Source organism: Hemibagrus wyckioides, linkage group LG10 (genome assembly GCF_019097595.1).
Source record: "Hemibagrus wyckioides isolate EC202008001 linkage group LG10, SWU_Hwy_1.0, whole genome shotgun sequence".
NCBI classification, from domain to species: domain Eukaryota; kingdom Metazoa; phylum Chordata; class Actinopteri; order Siluriformes; family Bagridae; genus Hemibagrus; species Hemibagrus wyckioides.
Genome location: NC_080719.1, coordinates 8854122 through 8879999, shown reverse-complemented (window position 1 = coordinate 8879999; position 25878 = coordinate 8854122). Strand labels below are relative to the sequence as shown.

Here is a 25878-nt window from a genome sequence, read left to right as displayed (position 1 = left end):
GATTCTGGCCTTAGATACAAGTAAAGGACACTGGTAATGAAACACTACTTTCGTGCAAGTGATCTTATGACTGTTATTGTTACTTTTTTTTTTCCATGGAATCCATTAGAGAATACTGGTCATAGTGGGGAGGACATATGATGTAGGCTATGGAATTTTAAAAATGCACCAAGAATGATCAGATTGTGAGCTGCCCTTCCCAGCTATACAGTAATATGGACTCATCTTGTATTGGGTTATCTGTGTTTGTCCATCACAGATAGCTTGTTCTCTCAAGCAAACGGTTTATTGTTTGTAGGATTTATATGGGAATATCGTCATAACCTGCAGATGAACTGATTTGATTTTAGAATTGCTCCAGACATGGTCATGGTCACTGCAAGGTCAATGGTCTGCTAGTTTTTCTACTAGTATAGAAAGCAGGCTTCATCTCTCAGGCCAACACACACTGTTTGGAAATCATGAGACCACTATATCACACGATACTGTCTAACCATTAACATCACATGCCTAGTTTAGATAATGTGACTGGAGTTCTAGATGTCATGTCTGAGTATTTACTGCGGACAGCTTGCTTTGTAGACTTGCAGTAATTAAGGTGTTTTGTGGATGTTCAAATGCCTTTCTTGGCCCTGCTGTTTTTGCCTTCCGGCAATTTCACTATTTCACTCCAAGTGCCCTTGTAACGTGCATAAATACATTAAAAATACATTCTTCTGTCAGGGCACAAAAAAGTGCACACTCAATACATGGGCTTCATAATTTACGGTAACACAAAGGGTGTGAACACATTTCTACTTGAGTATTTAGAGCTGGCTGTAGCAGGCTATTGCCTTTATGCTCAAGCTGCCCTGTGAGAAGCTTTCCCCCCTCTTCAGAATTGGAGGTCAGAATTGTTCCTTATTAACCTTGTGCAGCTTGTTAACTTCCTGCCAGTTAATGGTGCGTCTCGGCAAAAGTGGCTCTGAATGCTTTACAAACTCTCGAAGAATGCGAAGATTAACTTTCGGGTCTCACTTTCCCATTTCATCTTTTGTGCAGCCATTCTTTAAAGGGCAACATTTGTCAGAAGTTCACCCCTTCCTCTACAGTTAAAAGAAAGTTTTCTGTAGGTCTCCTTCACTGTCCACTCTCTGATTAATGATTCTTGCTGCTGTCTGATGGATTGTGCCTCATTACCCAATACCTACACAATATTCCTCTTTTTTTCACATTTTACTGATGGAACAATTATATCAGGATTCTCTGACTAACTCTGAAATGGATGTTCACTTTATGGATGATGATGATTTCTTGTGGCTGAGGAGCTTCTGCAGGGCATATTTATTTTGGTGGCATCCTGGAAATGATCTGCTCTGTACTGTGGCAAGAGATGGAGGAGTCATGTTGAGATTGGGCCATAGTAACAGATGTAACATTTCAGCAAGTATTAAATGTTCTTTTAAGTCCTTTACTTGTAAAAGCATCTCCTCTCACCTTGTAGAGAACACAGGACCTTTATATAAATTCCCAAAAAAGCATTAATGAATCAAATACACTTAGTTCTGTTAGGGGTTTCGTTTATATGGCCATATTTTCTTTTATTCTTGTTTTCATATGCCTTCTATGCCAAATGAAAAGCTCCCCATGCCTGTTTTCTCAGTTCACTCTTCAGCATTTGAATAAGGTTCATATTGACTCCGTGAACAAAAGGTTGAGACCACGTTATTTGATCTCTATGAAAAATGATGACTCCATTTGTTTCTTTGCGCCAACCTGAAAATATAATATTAAACTGAGTGATGTAAATATCTGAGCTCAACATTACCAATCTCTGTGATGTCAGGACACTGTTTAATGGTGATGTTACCAACCTGAATCTGTTATTCTTCCGACTGTTTATAAGAATATCCTTACCAGCCTCCCCCCCTGTCAAAGTTACCAAGTCAAGAAATACAGCTTGTCATGTTACCCGAATTCTTTGAGACACTTAGTCATATTATAGTCTATAGAATTTCCAGTCATGTTATTAATGTCTTCATAGCTACTCTATCAGGCATCGTGACTGATGACCTTAAACTTTGCATCATGATGGCTTGTTCATTTAAGAAAAAACTCTTTTGGGTGGTGATAAATTTTGGGGTAACTTGAGGATACCGCTGTGCAGTCAGATTCTTTTTTACACAGCACTGTCAGATACGCAGTAGCAGAGGCCAGTGTATAAGAAGGGTTTACATTCTTGCACTGCCATGCTGCTCATACTCTGCTCATCGCTGCAGCTATAACTGTCAAATTCATTACTGGCTCTCTGGAGTTTCTATAGTAACCATGCCCGTCAAGTGTTTGGGGGCCCTTTTGTGGCCTTTCATTGGCCTTTTTATCCTTTCTCACACCACCAGTCTCCATTAATCTTCCCCTGACTTTTTGTGACCCACTGCAAATGACCCATTATAATGTAGCATGATCTGGAGAGCGTGATTTGCTATGTTAAGAAGATTCCACTTCATTTAGTCTGAGAGAATCATTGACCAGCAAGTGCTTGCTGAAAGAATGGTCAGTTTCCGAGCGCTGACATGTAGAAGACTGCGCTTGGCATCAGATCGATCTGCCTGTAATAGATTCTGAAGAACTCTCAGATAAGGCTCACAGTTTTGCATTGTTCCGCTTCGATGTGTGTGCTATTGCATTCTTTTCAGTTTTTTTTTTTCTTTTATAGTGTTGACATCTTCAAGAAATGATTAAATCAATGTGGACTTCCCTGCTGTAAGAGCCATAACTTCTGATGTGCCTGCATACTCCAAGGTTGCTGATAGAAAGCCTAGGCGAATATGAGGGTCCCCCCCCCTTTTTCACTCAGCCCCTGGGAAAGCTAGCATGCAGCTGGCACCTTTTCCCTCTGGGCCTCATCATAAATTTGCGTGGAATCTTTTGGGGATTCATTTGCGGTAGATGAAATGCTAATAGCCTCATATTTAGGAAAAATGAGGAAAAATGTGCTCTTGGACAGCCATTAAGTGTTTCCAGGGTTAGCATGGCACTGGCACATTTTCTGGCACAGCTGCTCAATTGAGAAATGGCTCTAATTGGTCATTGTCCGTGCACACCAGGACTTTTTGTAGTGCAGTCTAATCTATGTTGAGAGCAGTTAAAGGGCTTCCAGGAATCACCTGTGCTGTGGAATGTATGTAAATTCATCATGATCTCCTAGAAGCCCCACAGACTTTGATATTGAGGAGATCGAGTGCGCTTCTCATAATACTGACTTATCTGAATGCCTTCATTGGTTCTGGACTTAGTTTGGCACAATTGGTGAAGCATGAACGCTGTTTTCATGTCCAGGAAAGTTCCAGAGGACCGATCTTTGACCCTTATGAAATTGGTGGTCTAAGGTACCTTGTTACTGAAGCCTGCTGCGATTCCTATGAGCTGTGGAAACTGTCCGCTATTGGACCATGTACCAAGTAACATGGTTCACTTGTCATGTTGCTTTCTACTTTTCATGTAGATCATCAGCTCTGTAATTAGCTGACCTTTGTGGTGAGAGTACTGGTACTAAGAGCAAAACGAAAAACCCGATTCTCACGTCTGCATTTATAAATTATTTTCTACAAGCTTGGCTCCTTGTTTGCAGGTATTCCTGTGTGATAAAATGTCTTGTATCCAAAAAGTGCTGTTCTTCTCTGCTTCAGTGTTGGAGGAAAAAAAACAAAAAACAGATGAACTAAATTCCTTCTATTTTGCAAAACTGGTGTATGAAATTGTGCAACTGATCCCAGATTTAAGCGCATCTGTGTGAAAGTAAACCTGTGATTTATGAAATGTGCTCAGATGAAGAATTAAGTATTTGGCAAAGTGTGTTAACACCCAGAGCCTTTATTAGGAACCAAGCCATTTCTCCCAAGCAGAAAATGTTTTCAATCCCACCAGCTCCTTATTTTTCACTTCAGTATTTTAGAATGAACATGGTTGGAGCAGGCTGCCACCATCAATATGCAGCTATGTTAATAAACATTGCATTTCTTTTTTCTGAGGGGTTCAGTGCTTTTGGCTGGCTGCTCACACTCAAGAAATAAAAACAAATCTCAGAGGATCCCAAGTCCCAATGCCCACCTCTAGTTCAAGGCATTGAATTATATGGAGAGTGACTAAAGGCATGAATAACACACAGTAACAGTGTGAAGGACTACTAAAAAAAGGGAAACGGTCTACAGAAGTGTAGGGTCCTGATGTACGTTGTTACAACGTACAGTTGATGAAGCGAAACAACTTTGAGATTAAAGAGTCGGGAGAGACAGAGGACATGTTCATACTGGGTGAAAAATCCCAGATGGCCATCTTCTGCTGCTCTGCTTCAGGCTACAAATCTTGGCCTTAGAGTTAGGAGGGGAAACTTCTCATTATCTGTGATTTGCACATGTGGGTTCACATGTCTGGCTAAGTGAGATACGGTGCATTTCTTTAAGACTTTATGTAAACATGGACCTGTATATTAAACTCCCACTGTAGACATTTCAGAGACGTATTTTGTGTATGATGTACATGATTAGGCTGACGCTGATCTTCCTTTTAAGTGCCTGAATAAGCCGTCGCAGCGAAGTTTAAAAAAAGATCAGAAATGTCACTGCCCTGAAAGTAAGGGCATATTGCCCTTTTATATATATCTTTCAAGGCCTTACATGGACTGTAAAGCACTCCAGAGATTTTGTGTGTGTGTGTGGTGTCTGTGTGTGTGTGAGCATTGCCACAAGCCAAGCTTGCTCTAGTACACCAAGTAGAATAGCATGAGGGATCTGCTTTTCTGCAGAATTAATCCTCGTTTTCAGGTGGTCTGCTTTTTTTGTTATTCCAAGTTGATCTTGACATTTAAATAATTGGAAAATAAACAATTGCTGGATTATTTCTAAAACATGCATGGCATTGCATTTCAATGAGTTTGTTGGATAGCCCTTCCATTTCAGTAATTACCCCTAGAGGCTGCTGCAAATTTAACACGCACTGTGCTGCCTGTCAACATTACGCATTCCCTTTGTTTTGTTTTTTTCCATCACTGGAACACACTTGGTTTCCATTAGACCCTTTCCTTAGTTAAAATGTAGCAGGGGATTGTGTGCTTGTAAAGATTGCTATGCAGATAGTTAAGAGCTCTAATGGTACATGTCAGGTTAGTTGGAGGCTAATTGTAGATGATGGCACTAATTTGTGTGGGAATGTGGGCCTCTCGTTTCGAACTTTAGTGCTGCTCAGCTCTCCTTTCTGAACCTACACGATGAGTCGAAGGTACACTGGGAGGTAATTAAGCCGCCTGCACATTTCTCATGACACACCGCTGCTTTTAGATGTTAGCACAGCGTAGCACTGACAGGCTAGCATTACTGCTGTGTCTTGTCTATTTTTTAAGGTCTGCTTTCAGCCTTGTCCATAAATATCGCTCTCCATTACGTTCTCTGCATTCCTTCGAAATGCATTGCAACTTCAGGCCCTCCCAAACTTGGTATTAGAAACATTTAAGATGCATCTGTTTTCTATAGGATTTGGCTTAGGTTTCAGATCCAGAGGTTAAAGATGCTTCCCTGCTATAGATATAAGATCTGTTTTGTTGCCATGTTTTTGGAAAGACGTGCAGTTGCCTTGTGTGTGTCAGGGGAGTTGAGCATGATGTAGGGATGATACGACATTGAAAGATATGACATCAGCTCTGATTTTCATCTCTGCTCGCCTAAGCCTGGAGCTAGAAGCTCCAAATCAAACTGTGACTTACATCCAGCCTTTTAAATCTCATATATTAGCTTGAACAAAATGCACCTGCTCTTGGCTCTACTTTCCCTTCTTCACTGCTTTAAAGGGATTATGATTGCAAATTAGCTACATGGAATTTTCCCTATCATACCCAACATTTCTCCTTCTTCTTTACCCAACGTATTTCTTTGTACTGTAATCCTTTTATTCATATTTCTTCCCTGTTTTCTAATCTGAGATTCTCTTTACGGTTGCTAGACTTCTCTGCTTGATTCACCGCCTTGAAGCAAATCTGTTTTCGGAACACTGTCTGCTTTTTCCTGCCATGCTGGTTTTGTTTGGCTTATGGTATTTGGGTGGACATGTAATCCAAGCTGTTTACTCGAGATTAAATACAAGAGAATGGGGGGGGGGGAGATCAGGACTGAAAATCTGAATGGTGGCTTTTTTTCTTTTCTTTTTTTTAATCAGCACAATAATATTACCATATCTGTTAAAAATCTATTCAAACCCAAAGGCTTATATTTAGCTCAATATTTAACCATATTACACAAGTATATTAGTACCCAAGTCACAAAATCTAGGGCATGTGCTTAACCTGTTCATGGGGAGTTAAGAGTTAGGCTCCTCTATAAGAGGAGATTACTTAAAATATGAATTCCTTCCTACTGATGTGAACAATCGAGAACGTCATTTTTAATATCCCTGAACATAAGACAAAGTCTATTAGATCACTACATCAATTTCTGTGTCTGGAATCTAGGATTACTCGTTTTTATTTTACGTTGTTACTTTTACCCTCATTTTTTTTTCTTTAGCTGACCGTGATCTTTTCAGCTGCTCAGAATCTAATAAAACGATCAGTTTGTCATTCGGAGACTTTAAATGTGGTGTGTGGGACTTTTTGTCTCTCTGCGTGTGTGTGAGAGAGTGCAAGGATTCTTAGGTTGAATGTTGTGAACCACGTCTTACAGGTTTTTTGTCAAAGACAAGTCGAGTCTCCTCACACGCATGTCATAAATGAACTTTCTGCTTTTCACATTCATCAGAGGGAGAATCAATCTGCTTGAAAACTAAAGCTTAGTTGCTGTGTGACTGTGATGTCTGACCGACTTCAGATCAGTACATCAGGCTGTGCACGTTCATCGTTGTGTCTGTGCCTTCTATCTAAAACCGAGGTCATGGTCGGGGCACTTGGACTGCTCAAAGATGACCTGTATTGCTGGAGCAGCTTAATCTAAGCTGCCTGTTTTCATTACGGCGGCCTTAACTTGGCAGCTTCATTAAGTGTAGCTGTCTTACTGTGTGTCTAATTCTTTTAGATTTTTTTTTCTCTTCATGTCAGAGTAGAGTGCTCCTGTCTTTCTGCCTTGCTCTTTTGATCTTTTTTTTCTTTTTATTGTTACTATATCTGTCTAGCCTTGTATTTCATTAGTGTCTCATCTTGCCTTATGTCTGTTTTGAAAAGATGTACTATTCTCCTTTTCTTTAGTGGGAGCTATGAAAAACGTGTTTCTGTGTGGTGTATTGCCACCATTTTTTCAGAGAAAATAAATTTTTGAATGCATCCTTATTTACGTCAAGTTAAAATGAATGAAGAATATCTTTAAGATGTACGTCTAAATGTTTTCCCGTCTCTGTGTGTTTTGGCAGATATTTGGAGAATACTACCATTTCCGGCAACGCAGGGTGGTGAAAAGGTCTTTATCTCTGCACAGAGGAACACACATTCGCCTGCACAGAGAACCCCAGGTATGTGAGAAATGTTCCACACCGCTTCCAGATCTCTAGAAATGACTCAGTACTGCACTGTATGATTTGAGCTAGCCTACTCAAAAGTAACTTTTATTCTGTGCTTAATGAATTGTGGTTTGTGTGTGTGTGTGTGTGTTTTTTCTGTCTTTGGATAATTTAGCAAAATATAATAATGCCACAGTTTAAATCAGACTAGAAGAGGCAGGAAAGTGTTTTGGAAGTCTCGGGAGCAAGTTTATTTCCGTCTGCAGGCCAACATATTTCTCTTCAGAAATAGAAATTCACTGATGTGTATTGAAGGGGCTGTGTGTGTGTGTGTGTGCTCTCATGCACTTCATTAGTGGATCTTAAGTTCTGAAGTTAAGGTCTGATCAAATGGTCTAGGCAATACTTAATATTTAATCAGAAGAAGAAGAATAAATAAGTAAACCTTTGTGTCTAATTATTGTCGTGTTTAGAATCTGCTCAAGCGTTTTGCCATTAAATGTGCTCCTTGTGCAGTAAAACTATTCTGTTCTAACTTTCTAAAGCAGATGCAGGGCACAGACTGACCTCCGTGAAGTCAGTTTAATATTTTAATGTTTAGTATTTGCTAGACATTCAGCCAAGATGCAGAACATTCTATTAAAAAAGAGGTTTGATAAAATCTGTATTTCCTTTCCTTGACATTTAATGTTGATTGTATAAGGAGTTGAATAGGAGTTAAAACATTTCTACTAATGATTTGTGCATTTTGTATTGTTATTTATTCTGAATGTCAGGCAAATGTATTCAGTGAGCAGCTTTACTGCGGTTTCAAACTGTTCTTTTAGCCGTCTTTAATAATCTCACTCTGATAAAGTTTTGCTGGGATAGAAATATTTCAAACTTGTTAAAAACACAAGCTGAACCCAGACTTAGGTAATGGTGAATATAAGCCTCACTCTCCACATGTATAATATATAACACTATATTGTGGTTTATGTGTAATGTGCATATAAATGAAGACACTACCTAGTTTAGGATATATATATATATATATATATATATATATATAACAGATCATTGGGGACTCTACAGAATTAATTTGGACTGGCAAAAATCTTTGCATGTAAACATAATCTTTGTAAGATCTTGTATGCCTGGGAATTGATTTCTTTTGCGAGATCAACGTTATAAGCCCTGCTATGTCTTGTTCACACATGATTAAACTCTGTTCTCTTGTCCCACGTCATTTTTGGCTTGTACCATCTTCCAGTTGGTGCTTTTTGTGCCACATTTTTATTTATAACACTTTAATTGAAAAACTCCTCAGAAGCTCTTCTATTTGTGCCATCTCCTCCAACTACTCCCACCCCCCACTCCCTATATTAGTGTGGTGTTTCATTAAGACCACATAAAGGACCACCTTCCTGTTTCTTTGACAGTTTTTGAAACATGAGAGTTTGAAGTTGAGGTTCCTCCAATGACTTGATCCAACATCTGCAGCTATTCAGAGCCATCTGAGTGTTTGTCACTCGCCATCCGCCTCAATCCAGATGGCAAGATCAGAGGCGACATGAAACATGATCTGCACACCTTCAGTTCCAGAGGCTAGAATTCTCCTTAATGGAAATCACTGAGTGGATCAGCATGTGCCATTACTCACCTTCTAGAGGGGGCTAAAGTCTGCTTGCAGACTCGTGCTGGATAGCCTGCAGGAGTTATCCTGGCTTACCTGGAGGTGCAAAAACACTGTAGTCTGGTGTTCTGAAGTGATGAGGTGTGTGAATAATGAGGCCACCTGGGATCTTGCCGCAATGACTGCACACTGGGTGGGATGTCCATGTGTCTCTGTAATGTGTGCGAATGTCCCAGATCCACAGACCAGAGGTGCCCCAGAGGTTCAACAGCCATTAATTCAGATTTGATGGCCAAAAAAATGGAGGTTTTCTCTCCCCATTACTTGGTTTTTACTGTCCAACTCGACTGATTAAACTCATTATCAAGTCTCCCATGAGGATTAATGGAGGTTAATATGGTTTTAGAGCAAGTAAAGCTCTAATGTCCTTGTGGCAAGATGGTCCTGATTTAGAAACTGTGACCAAGAATCATAAGAGGGCCTGAAGCAACTTCAGTAGATGACTGGTTAGTGGTGTGGTGTGTTTTTTTTTTTTTTTACTTCATCATTAACTAATCCCAGGTGGAGATCAAGTCTATTCTAATGTTTATGTAACCATAGTGGAGCCACCACGTTTTACCCAGGTGATTTGAATCTTCAAGAAATGAAGCTGCTGAAAAGACTTTCAGTTCTGCCAGATGCTTTTGCCCATTTTTTGAACAAAGCTTGATGAGATTTCCTCTAGCTGCCCTACTCTACTTCCTGTTTTTGAATTCTTTTGCTCCCTTAGCGCCAAGTTGAAATGGGAACCTTCCTGGCTTTTTAACAGCCCTTATCACCAATAATAGAACTTGTGGACAGAAGACATGCGGATCATACAAACATTTGTTTCCCTTTTACATATTCCTTCTGCTCCTTTGAAGTAATACTGAACTACACTTATAAAAATGGAAGAGGTGAGGAAGATGGTCAAAACTCTATCCTCAGAAACTTTTAATGGGAGCTTTCAGACCTGTTATGCCGCCATCAGAGCTTCACATTTCATATCATGCCCTGAGGAAATTACAACAATTTTCGTCCAGACGGACAAATATCTCCTTCAGATATGCGCTACCCACCACCGCCTGCTGTATTTGAAACGTCTGGAGAGTGGCCGGTCAGTTAAGCTTTTCCAGATTACAAGCTTCCAGACTCGTTTATAATGGAGATTTTTATCTCCACTGCTTGAGCTTCTGGTCTGCATCTTTCGATCCTTCCCCATTACTTGGAAAAATCACTGCTTGAGGCCTTGGCCAATGTTTTTATCCACTTTAAAGTCTGAACAGCAGAATTGCTAGCCTATTAAGCTTAGCTTGTTTATCAAGCTTAAGTTTTATTAAAAAAAAATACTGATTTGGGCTTTAGTAGATGTGTCAGCAGATCGCATACTTTCCTTATTAGTAGGTTGGATGGTTCTGCATACAAATATTGCAATGGTGGCATGCTTGCAACAGCTACATACTTGCTTCTGATTACTTCTAAATTGTCCTTATGCATTGATTTAAAATGTGTTAATAGGGAACCGAATCTTGTTGATATTCAGAACTGGGTACACAGTCTAATTATCAAGAGATTCTTAATCTCACATGTTTAGCACAGAGCCTCATTAACACTATACTCGGGGTTGGAATGGAGTTGGTCCCATTTGTGTGTCTGCTCTGTGAAGTGAACCTAGACATTGTCACAGGAATGCTCTCAGGTCTACATGATTAACTCTGCTAGGCAGTGCTCACTGATGAATGCGGTGGATTCCCATTGGAGTCGAGCTCAACATTATCTCCTGCCTGTGAGGTTTGTACAGGATTAGAGAGAAATTGAACTTATCCCATGATCCTTAGTCTGTTCTTCGTTCACAGAAAGCTTTTGACATCAGTAGAAAAAAACAAGCCAGATTTTAGTTGGCCTCAGATAACTAAGTAGTAGGAATTCTTGCCTTTTTACACTTTAATTTCCAGACTGATTAGTTTCCTGTATTCAAGGAATATCAATAGATGTACACTAAGCTCCGGCAGCTTTTTAATATCTCATGACCTCATGGTGCGTTTTATTAACTAAAGACTATTAGACATCTAAACCCACTCCTGGATAAAGCATTGTTGTGTAGTGAGAAAAGAAATGCACTTCAGAAGTGAAAATCCTGAGACGCTTATAAAGTGGACTTTCGACAAGGTGTCAGATATGATGTCATGGTTCAATGTTTGGTTTTATTAATAGATCATATAGTACAAAATGTTGGCCATTTTATCAGCATGATTTGGTACATATTTGCATAAAAACTTTTAATAAGAGACTATTCATATTAAATCAGTAGCAATAGCTGTATTTAAACTGCTATCTATTCAACCACAACTGGTTAAATATCCTTAAGTTATCTGGCCTAATGTACATAATTTCTAGTGTTTTACCTGGATTAACTATTCTATTTGTAATTTTAATTTATCTTCATATGCCTGGGAGCATAGCAAAGAGAAAGAAAACGTAAGGACAATAGTTTTATATAATATGCTAGAGCTGCTTAGAATTTTGTTTATTTAATAATCTTGTTTAAATAAACATTTGAAATAATTTCTTTCAAATGTCGTAAAACCCCAGCAGTTTACCCAGGTCGATTAGGGATAAGTAGAACACACGTATGCGTGTTGTGATTTTTCCATTCCGTGACTGCCCATGTGTCAAACAGTTTGACGTCTGATTTCTGACGTTTTTTTTTTTTTTTTTTCCCTCCCTCGATCCCTTTTCTTTGCGGCTGTTACTTTCAGAATGCTTGTGGGTTGAGATGCGTTTTTGTAAGCTGTGTGCTGGGTATCTTGGTAATTCCCCTAAGTAACAATCCAGATGAAGCTGTGCTGCTTTCAGGCTGTCTTTGCAGCTTTTTGAGGTGTGACTTGCTCTGGCAATGTGTGCACTGATCACTTTAGCTGAGCTGTCACTTTATTGCTGAGCAGAAGGGGCTGGGTGATCTGCTTCAGTCAGGAGTTTGTCTGCCCATGTTATTATTTTTTATTTTTTTTTTTTACTCGCATTTATTTGCTTGACTGCTTTACAGGTTTCCAAAGCAGTTACAAATTATTTGTTACCATAATAACAACAACAATAAGGGGGAAATGAACATATTAAATTTACTTAATTAAAATGCAAACATCTGTTTCATGTTATTGAATTGAGTATCCTTAACAGTTAGTTTTCCTGCATCCATTATGATTTAAGCAAGTACAGTCAAACCCCGCCCTACATGGTTAATTGGTTCCAAGAGACGCAACGCAAGTCGATTTTTACCATAAGTCGGAAATGCACCTATAAAGTGCTGTATATGTTCCTTATAATGACACTATGACTTTATTTCTAATATTTTCTTTGTGGTATCAGTACTATTTTTATATTAAATATATGTATTTTCTTATTTTATGAGACGAATTTTGTTTAGTCTGGTTTTATTAGTCATTTTTCATTGTTACTATGTGACAGAGGGACCGACGTAAAGTTGTGTAAAGCGCCGTAAATTGGATTTAATTTTTCAATTTTAATATTTAAGGATGAGCAATGTAAAGTCGAAAGACGTAAAATGGGGCACTACTGTATTATCAAAGCCCTGAATACTCACTGTTTTGTAACTGACAAATTTCTGTTCTATTCAATGCTCTTCTATCATGCATGTTTTAAGGGCCGAATTTAATACTATTGTAATAGTTCCCATCAGTGCCAACATGAAATTTCATGAGGTAAATAAGTTTACCTTAATACTATGTGAATTGATGACGCTCTATATATAAAACTCAATCTAGTAAATAAGAAATCTGTTTAAGTTTAGAATAAGCAATGAAATCAAGTTTTGCTGAGGAACATAATATTTTCATGGTTTTTTTTCCTCTTTTTTTTTTTTTCTTACATAACACTATGTAATATTTTTAGTGATGGGTGCTCAGCTGCCTGCTGAACGGTTGTTAAACTGTTAACCATTCATTCTCAACAGCCGTATGATTTACTAAATAAGTTTACCGTTCTGAAAATAGAAACGCCGTTTATAGTTGATGGGCATATTTCCTTTTTTGAAGCACACATGCAGTGACCATTGCCTCCACATCTGACATAACATCTAATTTCAGCTCTGCTGAGAGGGTGGCAGATTAAATGTAAGCCCCAGAGAACACTGATGCTTGTCATAAGATTGTTTTCCAAATAAGCTAGACATGAACATGATTGAATGAACATGAGCATCAGCTGATTTACAGCAACATGTAATGTAACTGGAATAAAGGTTAGAAGTCGAAACACATTAGTTGCAACAGTCAAGTCTGACACTTCATTTTTAGTCAACATCAAATCCTGACTGTATTAATATTACAACAGGGTTGTTAACACTGCCTTTTGTGTGTCATTGTCACAAGCATGATTGTCATGTGTGTGTGTTTCTTAAGGTAAACTGGGCAGAACAGCAAGTGGTGAAAAAGAGGAAGAAAAGGGACATTTACTCCGAGCCAGATGACCCCAAATTTACACAGCAGTGGTACCTGGTGAGTCAATCATTCATGCTCAGTTACCTCAGTCCAACAGCTGGCCTATAAAGAAGGCCTGTTTGTTTATATATATATATATATATATATATATATATATATATATATATATATATATATATATATATATATATATATATATATATATATATAATATAAAAGACATAAACATGCATCAAGCTCAGTTCATTTAGTGCTGAATACTTAGTCTCCTCTTAAAAATTTGACCAAAAATTGTCACTTGGTTTTGCAACAATTTAGTTTACGCTATATGGCCAAAGATTTGTGGACACCTGACCATCACACCCATGCTGTAGCTGTACAGAACTATGCTGTAGCATTACAAATTTCTTTGCTGGAACTAAAGGATCCAGACATGTTCCAGCATGACCATGACCCTGTACACAAAGGAAAGTCCATGGTTTGAAAACTCCATGGAGTGGAAAAACACAAGTGTCCTGCACAGAACCCTGACCTCAACCTCACCAAACACCTTTGGGATGAACTGGAATGTTGACGTGTACCAGGCCTCCTCACTGTGCCTGAACTCATCAATGCTAGCTGAATGGGCAAATCCCTATAGCCAGACTCCAAAATCTAGTGGAAAGCCATCCCAGAAGAGTGGAGGACAATATAATAGTAAAGGTGGAATAAATAAGTAATGGAATATTAAAAAAGCACATGTGAGTGTTACGTGAGTCCACAAAGTTTTGGTTGTATAGTTTAAAAGATGCGCTTTCATGCATGTTTGCATGATGTTAATTTAATTGTGTTATTTAATGATAGTTTTCCACCACTACCTGGTGGTTGTATCATACCAGCAATTATTTTATCATTCCATTAATTATTTGATATAGTACTAGTCATTGATATTATTTTATAATAAAATTGCTATTTTTTAGTTGATTCATAATGGACCAGGAGTTCTGATATTTTGATTCATGCATCAGAGGAAAACTCTGGTTTGCAGTAGTAATTTACACATTTGTCATGGCCATCAGAAATCACCTTAATTTATCTGACAGGCTTTTATCTGAGAGGAAGCTGAAACGGATGAAGAGTGTGGGCCTTGCTCAAGAGCTCTGTATCTTGCCAGTGCCAGAATTTGATCTCCATAACCCTCTGATCCTTAGCCTAAAGCCTCAGCCACCAAGTCAACACTTGTAGCTGGATGGAAACGTTCATTCCCATCATAGCTGGGAGACATCCACCTTTGAAACACAATATGCTTGCACAGTGTTAACTGAAATTATTCCATGGTAAGAGCCACTGATAAACTCGGAGAATGGATTTCTTGCCTGTGGTCAAAGCAGGTTCCACAGACAGTGCTGCCCAATTTTTATTTGCAAACTCAATATATAACTTCATATCACTGATACCCTATGACACAACTGTTTTAAAACTGTCTTCTCTCTAACAGAGGTCAGATACCTGCAATTGTCTAGTGTCACCATGATTGACAGGGTAGAGACAGTAATGCCATTTTTCCCACTTGGAGTCTGTTGGAGATTTTGAAAATATTCAGAGGTGGCTAGGTCTAAGATTGATTTGTGTTTTAAAATGTGTCATGTGCCCTTCACGCTTGTGCTAATAACCTGTATAATTCATACCATGCTCCTACCTGTGTGCAAAACGCTGTTTACCTGTACACACCCTTAAGGTTGTACTACCGTCAGTATAAACAGTTTGTGGAGATTCACTATGAGTACTCTGGCACAAACATAAAATAGCTATTCCACCAGAAATGAACCAAAGCTGTTTGTAAAATGAGTAAGATGTTAGCATTGTGGATATTTTTCAAGTCTGACAGTCAGCCATTTTTTGATTTGGGCCCTTTGGAAGTGTTTTATCTGTGTGAATAGAGACTGAAAGTCATAGCACAGTGTTTACTAAAATGTGTAGCATTTATCTTGGAACATGAATCTTTAATGGTGAAAAATGCAAAGTTTATCCTCTAATTTCCATTTCTATAGAATAATATAAATCATTAACTGTCAGGAGACTGAATTGTCATTCTGCAATCGGAAGAAGAGCGTCTATCGAAACAGGACGTTCAGTCTAATGAACCAGTGAAACAAATGATGTTTGCTTCATTTAGTAAAGTGAGATGGAATTGTAAACAGAAGCCTGAAACTCCAAACCTTTTTGTTATTCTGTGCTGCAGTGCAAAGCCAGAAAACCACTTCTTTTTTTTGGTGTCATGATCTTCTCTGCAGTTTAAAAATGCGATTAGGCTCTTGTGCCAAATGACTGGATGACATAAAATTTCAACAGCAATTGACTAAAGGTCAGCAGCAGAAATACATCATGGAAATCGTTATTATGATGGGATTCCTGTACTACCTCTCAGTTCACTGAAGTGTCACACTTTCACTTGGAATCTGTGACTGTAGAGCAGGTCGTCAATGGATCGTCACATAGTTGCCGACTATTATCTCTTTTATACCCCTATTACTTTTGTCTTTTGCCACTGGGAAGGGTGAACTGAAAGAGTGGAGGTAGAAGACAGAATTTATTATGCGGTGTAGTGAAATATCTCTTCGTCTGCTGCACTATTGTGAGCCTTGGATCTAGTTTGGAGGGAAGGTCTGCCTTTATGCCAATCCCCACCATACTGTGGCAGGTGTGTAGGTGAATTAAAGGTGGTTTGCATTATAGTAGAGGTCAATTCAAGGTCGATGGCCCATGAGGATCTGCGGGATATAGCATCACTGCTAACTGCCTCAAATCTTGATTAATTTCTTCTGTCAGAACCCTAGAAAGTCAATGTAGATTAAAGGCAGACTCTGTTTCCAGGCCTTTATCTTAAATTGAAATCTTCATGTGCTCAAAGTGCTTTTGTTAACAAAAGGAAATTGGTGAATCTTAGCACATGGATTATCATTAGCACTGTACGAGCATATTGTGCTTGAGGGGAGATCGGGATCTCAATAGCAAGTGCCCCATTCTAAGTGGCTAAATATATTCTGTGGCATTGTTCTCCTTCCTTCATTTCCTGCTTGGAGCATGTAATATGTTTCTCTCTTCCTCTTTTCAGTACAATGGCAACCATCATGACCTCAATGTGACAGAAGTCTGGAAGCAGGGTATTACAGGACAGGGTGTAGTGGTGTCCATATTGGATGACGGAATCGAGAAGAATCATCCAGACCTTGAGCGTAATTATGTGAGTCTGAAAAGAAAAGCCACACGCTTCGCACAATTGTTATTCAAAATCCAAACTCATTCTTAAAAATCTTTAGGATCCTGATGCCAGCTATGATGTGAATGATGGAGATCCAGATCCTCAGCCTCGATATACCCAGCTCAACGATAACCGGTAAGTCTGCAGCAGGTGCCAACAGATCTAGCCTTTTGTTCACAAAAGGGTTTTACAGTTAAGTAGGAGTGCACTGAACCTTGAGCCAAAACCCCCAGCACCAGATCATTCACTATGTATAAACAGCCCTGTGGAGGTCTATTTTACAGATCACCTCTTGGCTCTTGATGCCAAGGTTTGGGGAAGTGTGTTGGTTTTTAGCCCCAGAAGCTTCTAGGAGACATTGTGAATCAGTATCTGCAGAGGAGGACAAAAATGGGAGCATAAATGCAAAGCTCAAGGGAGCCCTGCATGTGAAGAGCTTTGCATTCTCTTCATATCATGTGTGCTAGTCCATTATCCAACTGTAACATACACAAGAGCTATTGTAAGTGAAATGCGTACAGTCATAAATGTAGTTATAGCTCCACAATAAGCACTGTGCATTGAACAGACTCTTTATGGGCTCCAAGCCGAAGTGCTTTTATGTTCACCTTATTTCATCCCAGTGAATTTGTGCGTATGGGTTATGGGAGCAGTTTTAAACTTTAAACACAATTTGGTCTTCCCTTTATGGATTAGGAAAGCATTGAAACGTGGCTTTATCCTGTCTCCTCATATTGTTTTCTACTCCATTTTAGTGGATTTAAGATTTTATTATGCCAGGGGTTGATGGGGAGCAAAACTAGTCACGGTCCACCCTAGCAACCAAAACAATCTTCCCACAAGCATAGGCATTCCGTGGCTTGCCTTCAGTCGGATAAATCAACTGCAGTTAATGTAAATTTGGGGGGAAAAAGTAGCTTTAGTGACAGGAGCAGATTGCATTAAGAGTTATAAACCAGAAAAGCTTTTTCTCCCATTTGTCACTTCACTTAGAGCCAAGTGATTAAATTAAGGCTAAGAACAACAACACAACAAAACCCTTACGGACAGCATTTGTCATTACTTTTGGTGCCAAATTCATTGCATACCGAATTGGTTCAAATTTAAAGGGGTTTTCTACAGACTGTCTGTGCTCTGGGATCCTAGAGCTTTGTTATCTAGCAGCAAACAATAATTAATAATGACAGCTTGAAAAGCTCAATGCTGCAAGCAGCTCGATCTCCCAGGCTGAATTTGGAGTGGAGCTGTCTCTGAGCTTGTGTTCACTGTGTGAAGGCTTTGGCATGCCATGGTTAACCTGGCAAGTAAACATCACTCATATAGGGAATAGTTTAACTTTATTTGTCTAGTGGTCACATATCAATGTTTGTTGCACAAATGCGGAGATGCAGTCTAAAGTTCACATCTTATCTTTGGTGTTTCAGCCAACCTAGATCATTATATTGATTTGATGCACACAAGGGTGCAAGATGCGACATCCAATAATTATCTACTAGCAAATGGGTGGTTTTGGTGATTTAGTTAGGTTTGCATGTTTCAAACATTTACATGAGGGTAAATCCCATTTTACGGGCGAAATCTTTGTGACCCACACACATCAAGGTGCACTGCAATATTTTCTGGGCTTTGTACTGGTTTATTAAATGGAATGTGCAAATATCTGTTAATATTACATATTCATTACCACTGCCCAATCCCATATCAAATGCTAATGCAGTTTGCCACAAACTGAAATACTGAACTCGTACAAGTTAGGTTATGAGCAAGCACTTTAAAATATAGCGTGCCTACTGTATTATGTAGCATGTGTGGCTGCTTTGCCGTGCCTAAGTAGGGCCTTCTTTTGTTTTACAATGGCTGCTCTGCCACTGGCACTTTGTTTCGTGCCACTTTGATTAACATGAAAGCATGTTGGGCCTGGCTCTGTTCTAATCTGCTGTAAAAATGGGTTTAATGGGAGCTCCAATTGAAATGAAAGCTAATGAAATTTTATTAATAATAATCCGATGGTTTTATAATTGCATAAAACAAATTTATGTGCATAGGACTAAATCAGCCTCATCTACATCTCAGGAAAACCCGGTTGAAAACCTTGAATCTTTTTTGAAGAATAAAGCTTGTGTGTCCAAGAGGCTGTGGTTAGCTAGCTTGCCTTGCTCCCTCCGGCCTTAGTGACGAAATTCCCCCATGTGGCTTTTAAATCTCTGCTTCTTTTATAAAGCCCATCTCTGTTCACTTTTATAAAGCCCTCTTTCATCCATCATAATCTAGTCCATAGACACGTTTGGCATTTTGAGTTGATCCAGGACTATTTTCCTCTTTTCAAACCCTAAATTTCATATACTATATGTGATGCCACTAAACTGGTCCTGAATCAGCAGCAAAAGTGCAGTTCCTCCAGATGACCCCATTCATCTTGGCTAGGAGTTTGGCCAAACCCACATGTTTACTTAAGGTAATGTCTTATTTACTTGCTAGTCTTGTTACTTTTCTACAGGCTGGGTTTTTTTTTTTAATTATTTTTTATTTTTTTGGCAAAGCTTATAACGTTGCTCCTGCAAAATTAGTAGCTATCACATTATACTCTTATTTTAATATCCTTTGAGGTGCAGCAGATGGTCAGTGTAGTGCTTTAGAAGAAATAGATCATCTGAGCTGTTAGTGGCTTTGAGTAGATCTGTAACAACATGATATCCATCATACTGAGAGAATGCTACTTTAAAAAAAAAACCTTGAGATGAATGGACAAGCACAACCAGCTGCCTTACGATGATTACACCCCACCCTGACCACCCCTGCCCCCCCCACCCCCCCAACCACCACCGGAGATGCATGCTGAGTCAGAGTGCTCTTCTATATGCCATAAAAGCACCATGTTGTTTGATCCCATATGTGTTTAAATCGTCTCTTCTTTGGCAATATTATGAGGGCGTCCAATCATCAGAAGAAAAAGCTCATTTAGTCATCACTGTGTTACTGTGTGTATGAATGTGTTCTGTTGCTGCTTGGCACCTTTAGATCACAGTACAGAAGGCAGACTGCCATAGTCTGACTATGCCTTCATTTGTATTGCTGCCTGTCGTAGAGGTTACCGCTGCCAAATGGGCTTTTGATGGATGTTTTTCACCTTAATGTTTTTGCTTGTCAGAGAAGAATTTGGGTGTAAAATGATTATTATATTATTCCTGCATCACTAATGAAAATTAGGGCTGCATATTACATTTTTAAAAGTTTTACATACAGTATGAATATCCGAGTTGTGAATTGACCTGATACTGACTTCTATTTTTCCAAACTAATTGCAGAGAGGGTGAGAGAGAGGGCGGAAAGGAGGTTTTTTCCCTTCTTATTTTAGCTAATGATGCACACAAGATGAAAATATCGATCCTAACAGACCTACCTGACTTGCATAAACAGAAAACAATTCATTCCTCACGCTTGGTAGCAGCATGTATAACAAATGCCAGTAAATCAGAGAAAATATATTTTAAAATGTTTTATACTTAATCTTAATTAGGCCTCTGTATTTCCAATATTGACTTCCCAATAAGAGATGATGGAAGCCAAAGGTTGACAAATCAAGAATTTATTAGCTAGCTGCTCTTGGTAATTGTGGCAGATTAACTCCAATTTTAATGTTGAAAGATTCAGGGCTGTTGCTCAATACCAAAAGCTGATATTTGGCAAGTTGTAAAAGCTTCAGTTCACAAGCATCTAGTATTAACTAGTTAGTTAGGTGCCCCTTCTTAATAAATATCACCGCCAGTTGCCAGTTACTCCTCACAAAAAATGTGAGTGTGTGTTTCCCAGTTAGGTTCTAACGTGCTGTTTCAATAAAATAAGGTTCTGAATAGTTCATTATGGGTCTTGTCATAAGACAGTGCTATATCTCAATGAATTGCGGATCTCATTTTTTCCAGTAGAATATCTGGTCTTTCGATATGCCTGGTATTTACACGGGTCTTTGTCGTTTTTGACGTATATCTCAGCAGTAGTCTGTCCTGCAGTGTTAGCATGGGACTTTAAGCTTTGATGCCCCAGGGATGAATACATGGAAAATACTGTGCTGTTTTTTGTTATTGTACATTGTTGGATAACACATTAATGTTTCAAGAGTAAAAACATCTGCTGTGGTCAATATATTATAATTTTTCTTTTTTGTTTGAGTGGTTTTTTTGTTTATGTATTTTTTTTTTTTAATCAATGCTTCTTGGGAAGGTTACAGCCACAAGAAAAAAAAATCTCTGTTAATGCTGTAGCTGTTTCTTGTGCTGTTTATTGCTTAAAATAGTTATTAGTGATGTTTGTAGTTGTTGCCTCCAGGGCCCAGATAAGCCAGCTTGGGTGGGATTCGGTTCGGTTTAAAACAGCCACTGAAGTAAGGAGTCTAAATACGATTCCCCTAAGGCTGCATAACTCATTCTGAGCAGGATTTTTCTGGTGAATGTAGACACACTCACCTTAAATACACCGATCAGCTATAACTTAATATTATGTAGGAAGTGAACATCAGTTCTCCAGGTTAAGCGTCTTCAAAACAGCAAGTCTTGTGGGGTGTTCCCGGGCTGCAGTCGATAGTACTTACAGAAAGAGGTTCAAGGAAGTACACACATTGCTTAAAAGAAATTACTGCTGAACACAGTGTATTGCGGTTTGCTTTGTGTCTGGCTGCATAGCCGCAGAGTGGTCATAGTACACATGCTGACCCCTGTCCAACACTGAAAAATCCTGCAATAGGCATGTGAACATCAGAACTGGATGTTGGAGCAGTGGAATATAGCCTGGTCTGGTGGATCATGATTTTTACATCATGTAACTGCAGTGTGATGCTCTGAGCAATGTTCTGCTGGGATTCCTCAGCTCCCGGTATTCATGTGGATGTTACTTTGACATGTACCACCTACTTAACATTGTTGCACACCAAGTGCACCCCTTTATGATAACTGTACTCCCTAATGGCAGTGGTCTCTTTTAGCAGGACAAAATATTAAGCAGGTGATTTTAATGTTATGGCTGATTGGCGTACGTTGTAATGCCTTCCTGTGACACCCGGCAATACCGTAACGATCCGAGTCCGTTTGAAAACAAATACCTCCCGTGTCATATTTTTGCATGTACTCGACCAAGCAGCCCATGATGAGGAATGCTGGGTCACTTGTGGCCTTTCTGCTGTGGCAGTGTGCCTGATCTTAAATGCCAGCATGTGGTAATTTTTTAGGCTGCAGGTCTTTTGTGCCTCTGTGCTCTGACTGCAATTTTGAGAGTAAAAAATGCAGATGGACCTACTGCAGTTGGCACTGGCAGATGGCTCACAGCCCGGTGAGGTTTTCTTTATTTGTTTGTTTTATTAAATAAAGAGCAGTTAATACTAATATATCTGATCCATTTGCTTGCACAAAATTATATCACCAAACCTGTTCTGCATCTTTTCAGCATAACGAGAAAACCTAATAGTTTTACATTGCCTCCAAGTCTGGTAATGAAAAACCGCTGCGGTGCATTGTATGAATCATTTATGCTGCCCTTTCATGCATTTTACACGTAGAACGTTGGGCCTGTCCTCTGATTGCTATTCCAGATAGGGCTTTGTTTTGCTAATATGCTTCTCTGGGTGTTTCCATGCTTGTTTGTGGACTTGTTAAAACATAGCTTTCTGCATTGCTGAGTACATTTATCGTATAGGGGATGTGTTTAAAATGTTAAAATGTGTTGGTCGAGAGTTTTGCTAAAATGATTACATTTTTTTGTCATTTTTTTGTCACAATTGTCAAGTGTAGAAACGCCTGGCCTGACATTGCTGCTTTCCATTCTGTTAAGATCAAACGAAAAAGCCCATGGATTACATTAGTTCTCTGTTAAAGTGCACTATTAAAGAACAGATGTTTATAGGTTTTCGGAAGACAGATTTTCTCCTGTTGAGTAAAGCACAAGTGCTCTAATAGTTTCTCGCCGCTACTGCCGCAAGATTGGCTTATTAGGTCAATCTTTTCTATCACATAATGCATTCTACCACTTTGCTACACTTTTGTTAGCGATGGAGTTAAAGAGAAATCCCATGCAAGTCTGTGTGGCAGATTGCTGACGCAAAATTGCTGGTCTGGGGATTTGTATCACTAGAAATCTGTACGACTTGATACAGAAATTATCTTGGCAAAATATTAAACCCCTTTGATGCTCATTTTAAATAAATAAAATATTTTTGATATGGTGAAAAATAAGACTCTCATCTCTAAGTATGTTAAACTTTGCAATTGTTTGCTAGGGATTTGTAAACATTCAATGCAAGTCTCTTATTTTTTTGAGATTGCAGATTGTATACTACTTCCTCTGAAAAGTGGCTGCCCTTTATCTATATTCAGGGGAGGCTATGTTTTTGTTTTTGTTTTTTTTTTAATTAACTTCTGTTTTTTACAAGCCATTTTGCTGGCATACTAGTTTGAGAAAAGCAGCAATGGCTGTGTTTAGTAACAAGCAGGAACGGGAAGGTTTCCCCAAATCTTTAATCTCTGTGTTGGACCAACGCACAACTTAGTGGGAAGCCAAAGTGCTCCATCACTCAATGGCCATGGACAAAAATGAGCACAAGACACCAATGCTAATACTAATATCAAACAAGTGCCCTCAGTCAGCTCTTTGCCACTGATTCAGTCAACACTAAAGAAATCGCATCAGTGATTAAAAAGTTCAGTGAAGATTCAGGTTTAGTGGAGACTCAAAAACACATCTAGCGCTACAGATAGCTATGTAACTCAGCATAACTAGCTACCAGCAGAATGGGATAAACCCTGTGCTTCAGAGCTACACCCTTGAGTTACACTAGTGAAAACCAAGTTAAAATTTGTTCCTAGTTAACGCAAGCATTAAATGGATCACACAAGCTCAGTATTAAGTATTGTTCATGATCTATAGTATTCAGTATATTAATCTGTCAGTATTAAGTTTCAGCTATTGCACTTTAATACTATAGTTTTAATGAATTGATGAGACCCCTTTGGGATGATAACAGATTTTGATCCGATGATCATAGAGTCCTTGTTGGTCTGTGTGGAATCAATAATTCAGTAATACAAGACAGTGCTTGCCCATTAAAGTGCTTTAAAGGTAATAAGAATTTAAAATCTCTCTTGAATTTGATTGGTAGCCAGTGAAGTGCAGCCAAGACTGGAGTAATGGGCACTGCTGGGAGTTTTGGTTAAAAGTATTGCAGCGACATTTTGAACCGCTTGAAGTTGAGAAACGGTACATTGACTAAGACCGGTGAGCAACACATTACAGCAATCAAGACATGATGAAATAAAAACATGTTTAATCCTTTATAGATCCTGAGTGTTCACATGCACTCCTTTGGAAATGTTTTGAAAACAAAAACAACACCTAAATTCCTTTATGCTTATCTCGAGAACCATCGTTGGCGTGTTTTTGTATTTGGAATATGATCTGATTCAATAACAATTTCAGTTCTGACTTAATTCAGCTTCAGGAAGTTTCCCGTAATCCAGTTCTTGATGGAATACATTCTCAAAAGAATATCAAGCTTAGTGGTACAATTTTGTTTAAAACACTGATGAAAAAAAAACTGTGTGCTATCAGCATGTAAATGATAAAAAATTGTAAATCAATTGACCCAAGGGAAGCATATACACCAGGCCAAGAACAGATCCCTGTGGTAATCCAAACGCATGTTTACATTTAGAAATCTGTCTACGTTTGTGGCAGAGTTAAGCTATGGTCTTTTCAATAAGGTCTGAATGGTGGAACAAGTCCTAAAGGCAACACAATAGTTAACACACTAATCACATCTAAAAACAATAGTTAACACACTAAAGCCAATTGAGTCATTTTGTAGTAAAAAAATAGTAGGTAATGTCTTTCAGGATGGATGAACATGCTCTAATTGGCTGAAACACAGACCAGGTAAAGGACAAATACAGGACAAGCAAAAGAATCAAGTCAAGATGATGATCATAGTAATCAGTGTTGGAAACAATACACCTTGTTTATGAAAAATGATTTAAAAAAAAAAACCTTTTGCAATCCTCATCCGAATTAAAGCACATACACCCCATATACAATATGGATATTATAAAGAAGATTTTGATTTAATATGAAATGTGTTTATGTTGGAAATGGGAAAGTGAGCTTTTGCCTTGTCAGCAGATTGTGGTTTTGACTCTTTACAATTGGGTAGCCATCCATGGCTCTGCATCCTTGGGAGTATAATTGGTCCTGATCTCAGAATGGAAATGATGGCACTGTTTTTATCTTTCTGTGTCAATTAGTGTGACACTAGCCAGTCCCATAAACAGAATAGGGCAGTTGGTGTTCTCCTCCAAGTCTGTTCAGCAACCACGCTATGATGATGTACTGACATGGCATAATGTGCCTTGTTGAAAACATACACTAGCTGTCACCCTCCTGGATTAGTAGCAGCCTTATTATAAGCAGGGATCTACATAATGAGGTGACTTGCTAGGTAGCAGTCTGTCAAATTCTTATACAATACAATATCAAGCACCTGCGTTCTCACAAATCCAGAGACAAGCTTCTCACAAACTATACAGATGTACAGATGATTATGCCGGCTGACTCACTCTGGAGAATTCCATTTAATTTATGAAACCGAAAACCCTTGCCTAAGGCACTATGTTGTCACAGTAGAAAGAACAGACACCTTAATGCATATATTTATTTGCTCGTTTATCAGACTGAACTGAAACAAAACTCAATTTTGAAGATTGATTTATTGACTGCACTTTCTGCTCTAGTATCATGTTTTATACATTATTTTAAATGAATTATCTGGTCTTATCCAAAAGTGCTTAATCTGCACCTTAGTCATTTGGAGTTTAGCTGCTGTTTCCCATGACAATGCTTAAGGGAGTTCACAGTGAAGTGACTACGTCTGTGGAATGAACCCCTAAGCAGTTGCTTTTGCTTAGAACTGGCTTCTCGAGGTTGATCTCATCTTCCATAGTCTCTGACTGTGCAGTTGCTGGAATATTTTATAATATTTTATAATTTGGAATATTTTGGTTTCTTCCTCAGAACATCTGCATCAGTTGCTTTCCCAGTATAGGACTTCCAAGCCCAGTATA

At 38.7% G+C, this 25878-nt stretch overlaps 1 protein-coding gene across 3 annotated transcripts in view; it reads left to right on the top strand.

Annotated features, from left to right (window-relative positions):
• furina (furin (paired basic amino acid cleaving enzyme) a) overlaps positions 1 to 25878 on the top strand; it is a 74644-nt gene that overhangs the window by 29624 nt on the left and 19142 nt on the right. For all 3 annotated transcript variants that reach the window (XM_058400167.1, XM_058400168.1, XM_058400169.1), the window contains exons 3-6: positions 7369 to 7467; positions 13504 to 13599; positions 16637 to 16765; positions 16842 to 16918. In XM_058400167.1, the coding sequence (XP_058256150.1) occupies positions 7369 to 7467; positions 13504 to 13599; positions 16637 to 16765; positions 16842 to 16918 (401 nt within the window). The remainder of the gene's footprint in view (positions 1 to 7368; positions 7468 to 13503; positions 13600 to 16636; positions 16766 to 16841; positions 16919 to 25878) is intronic.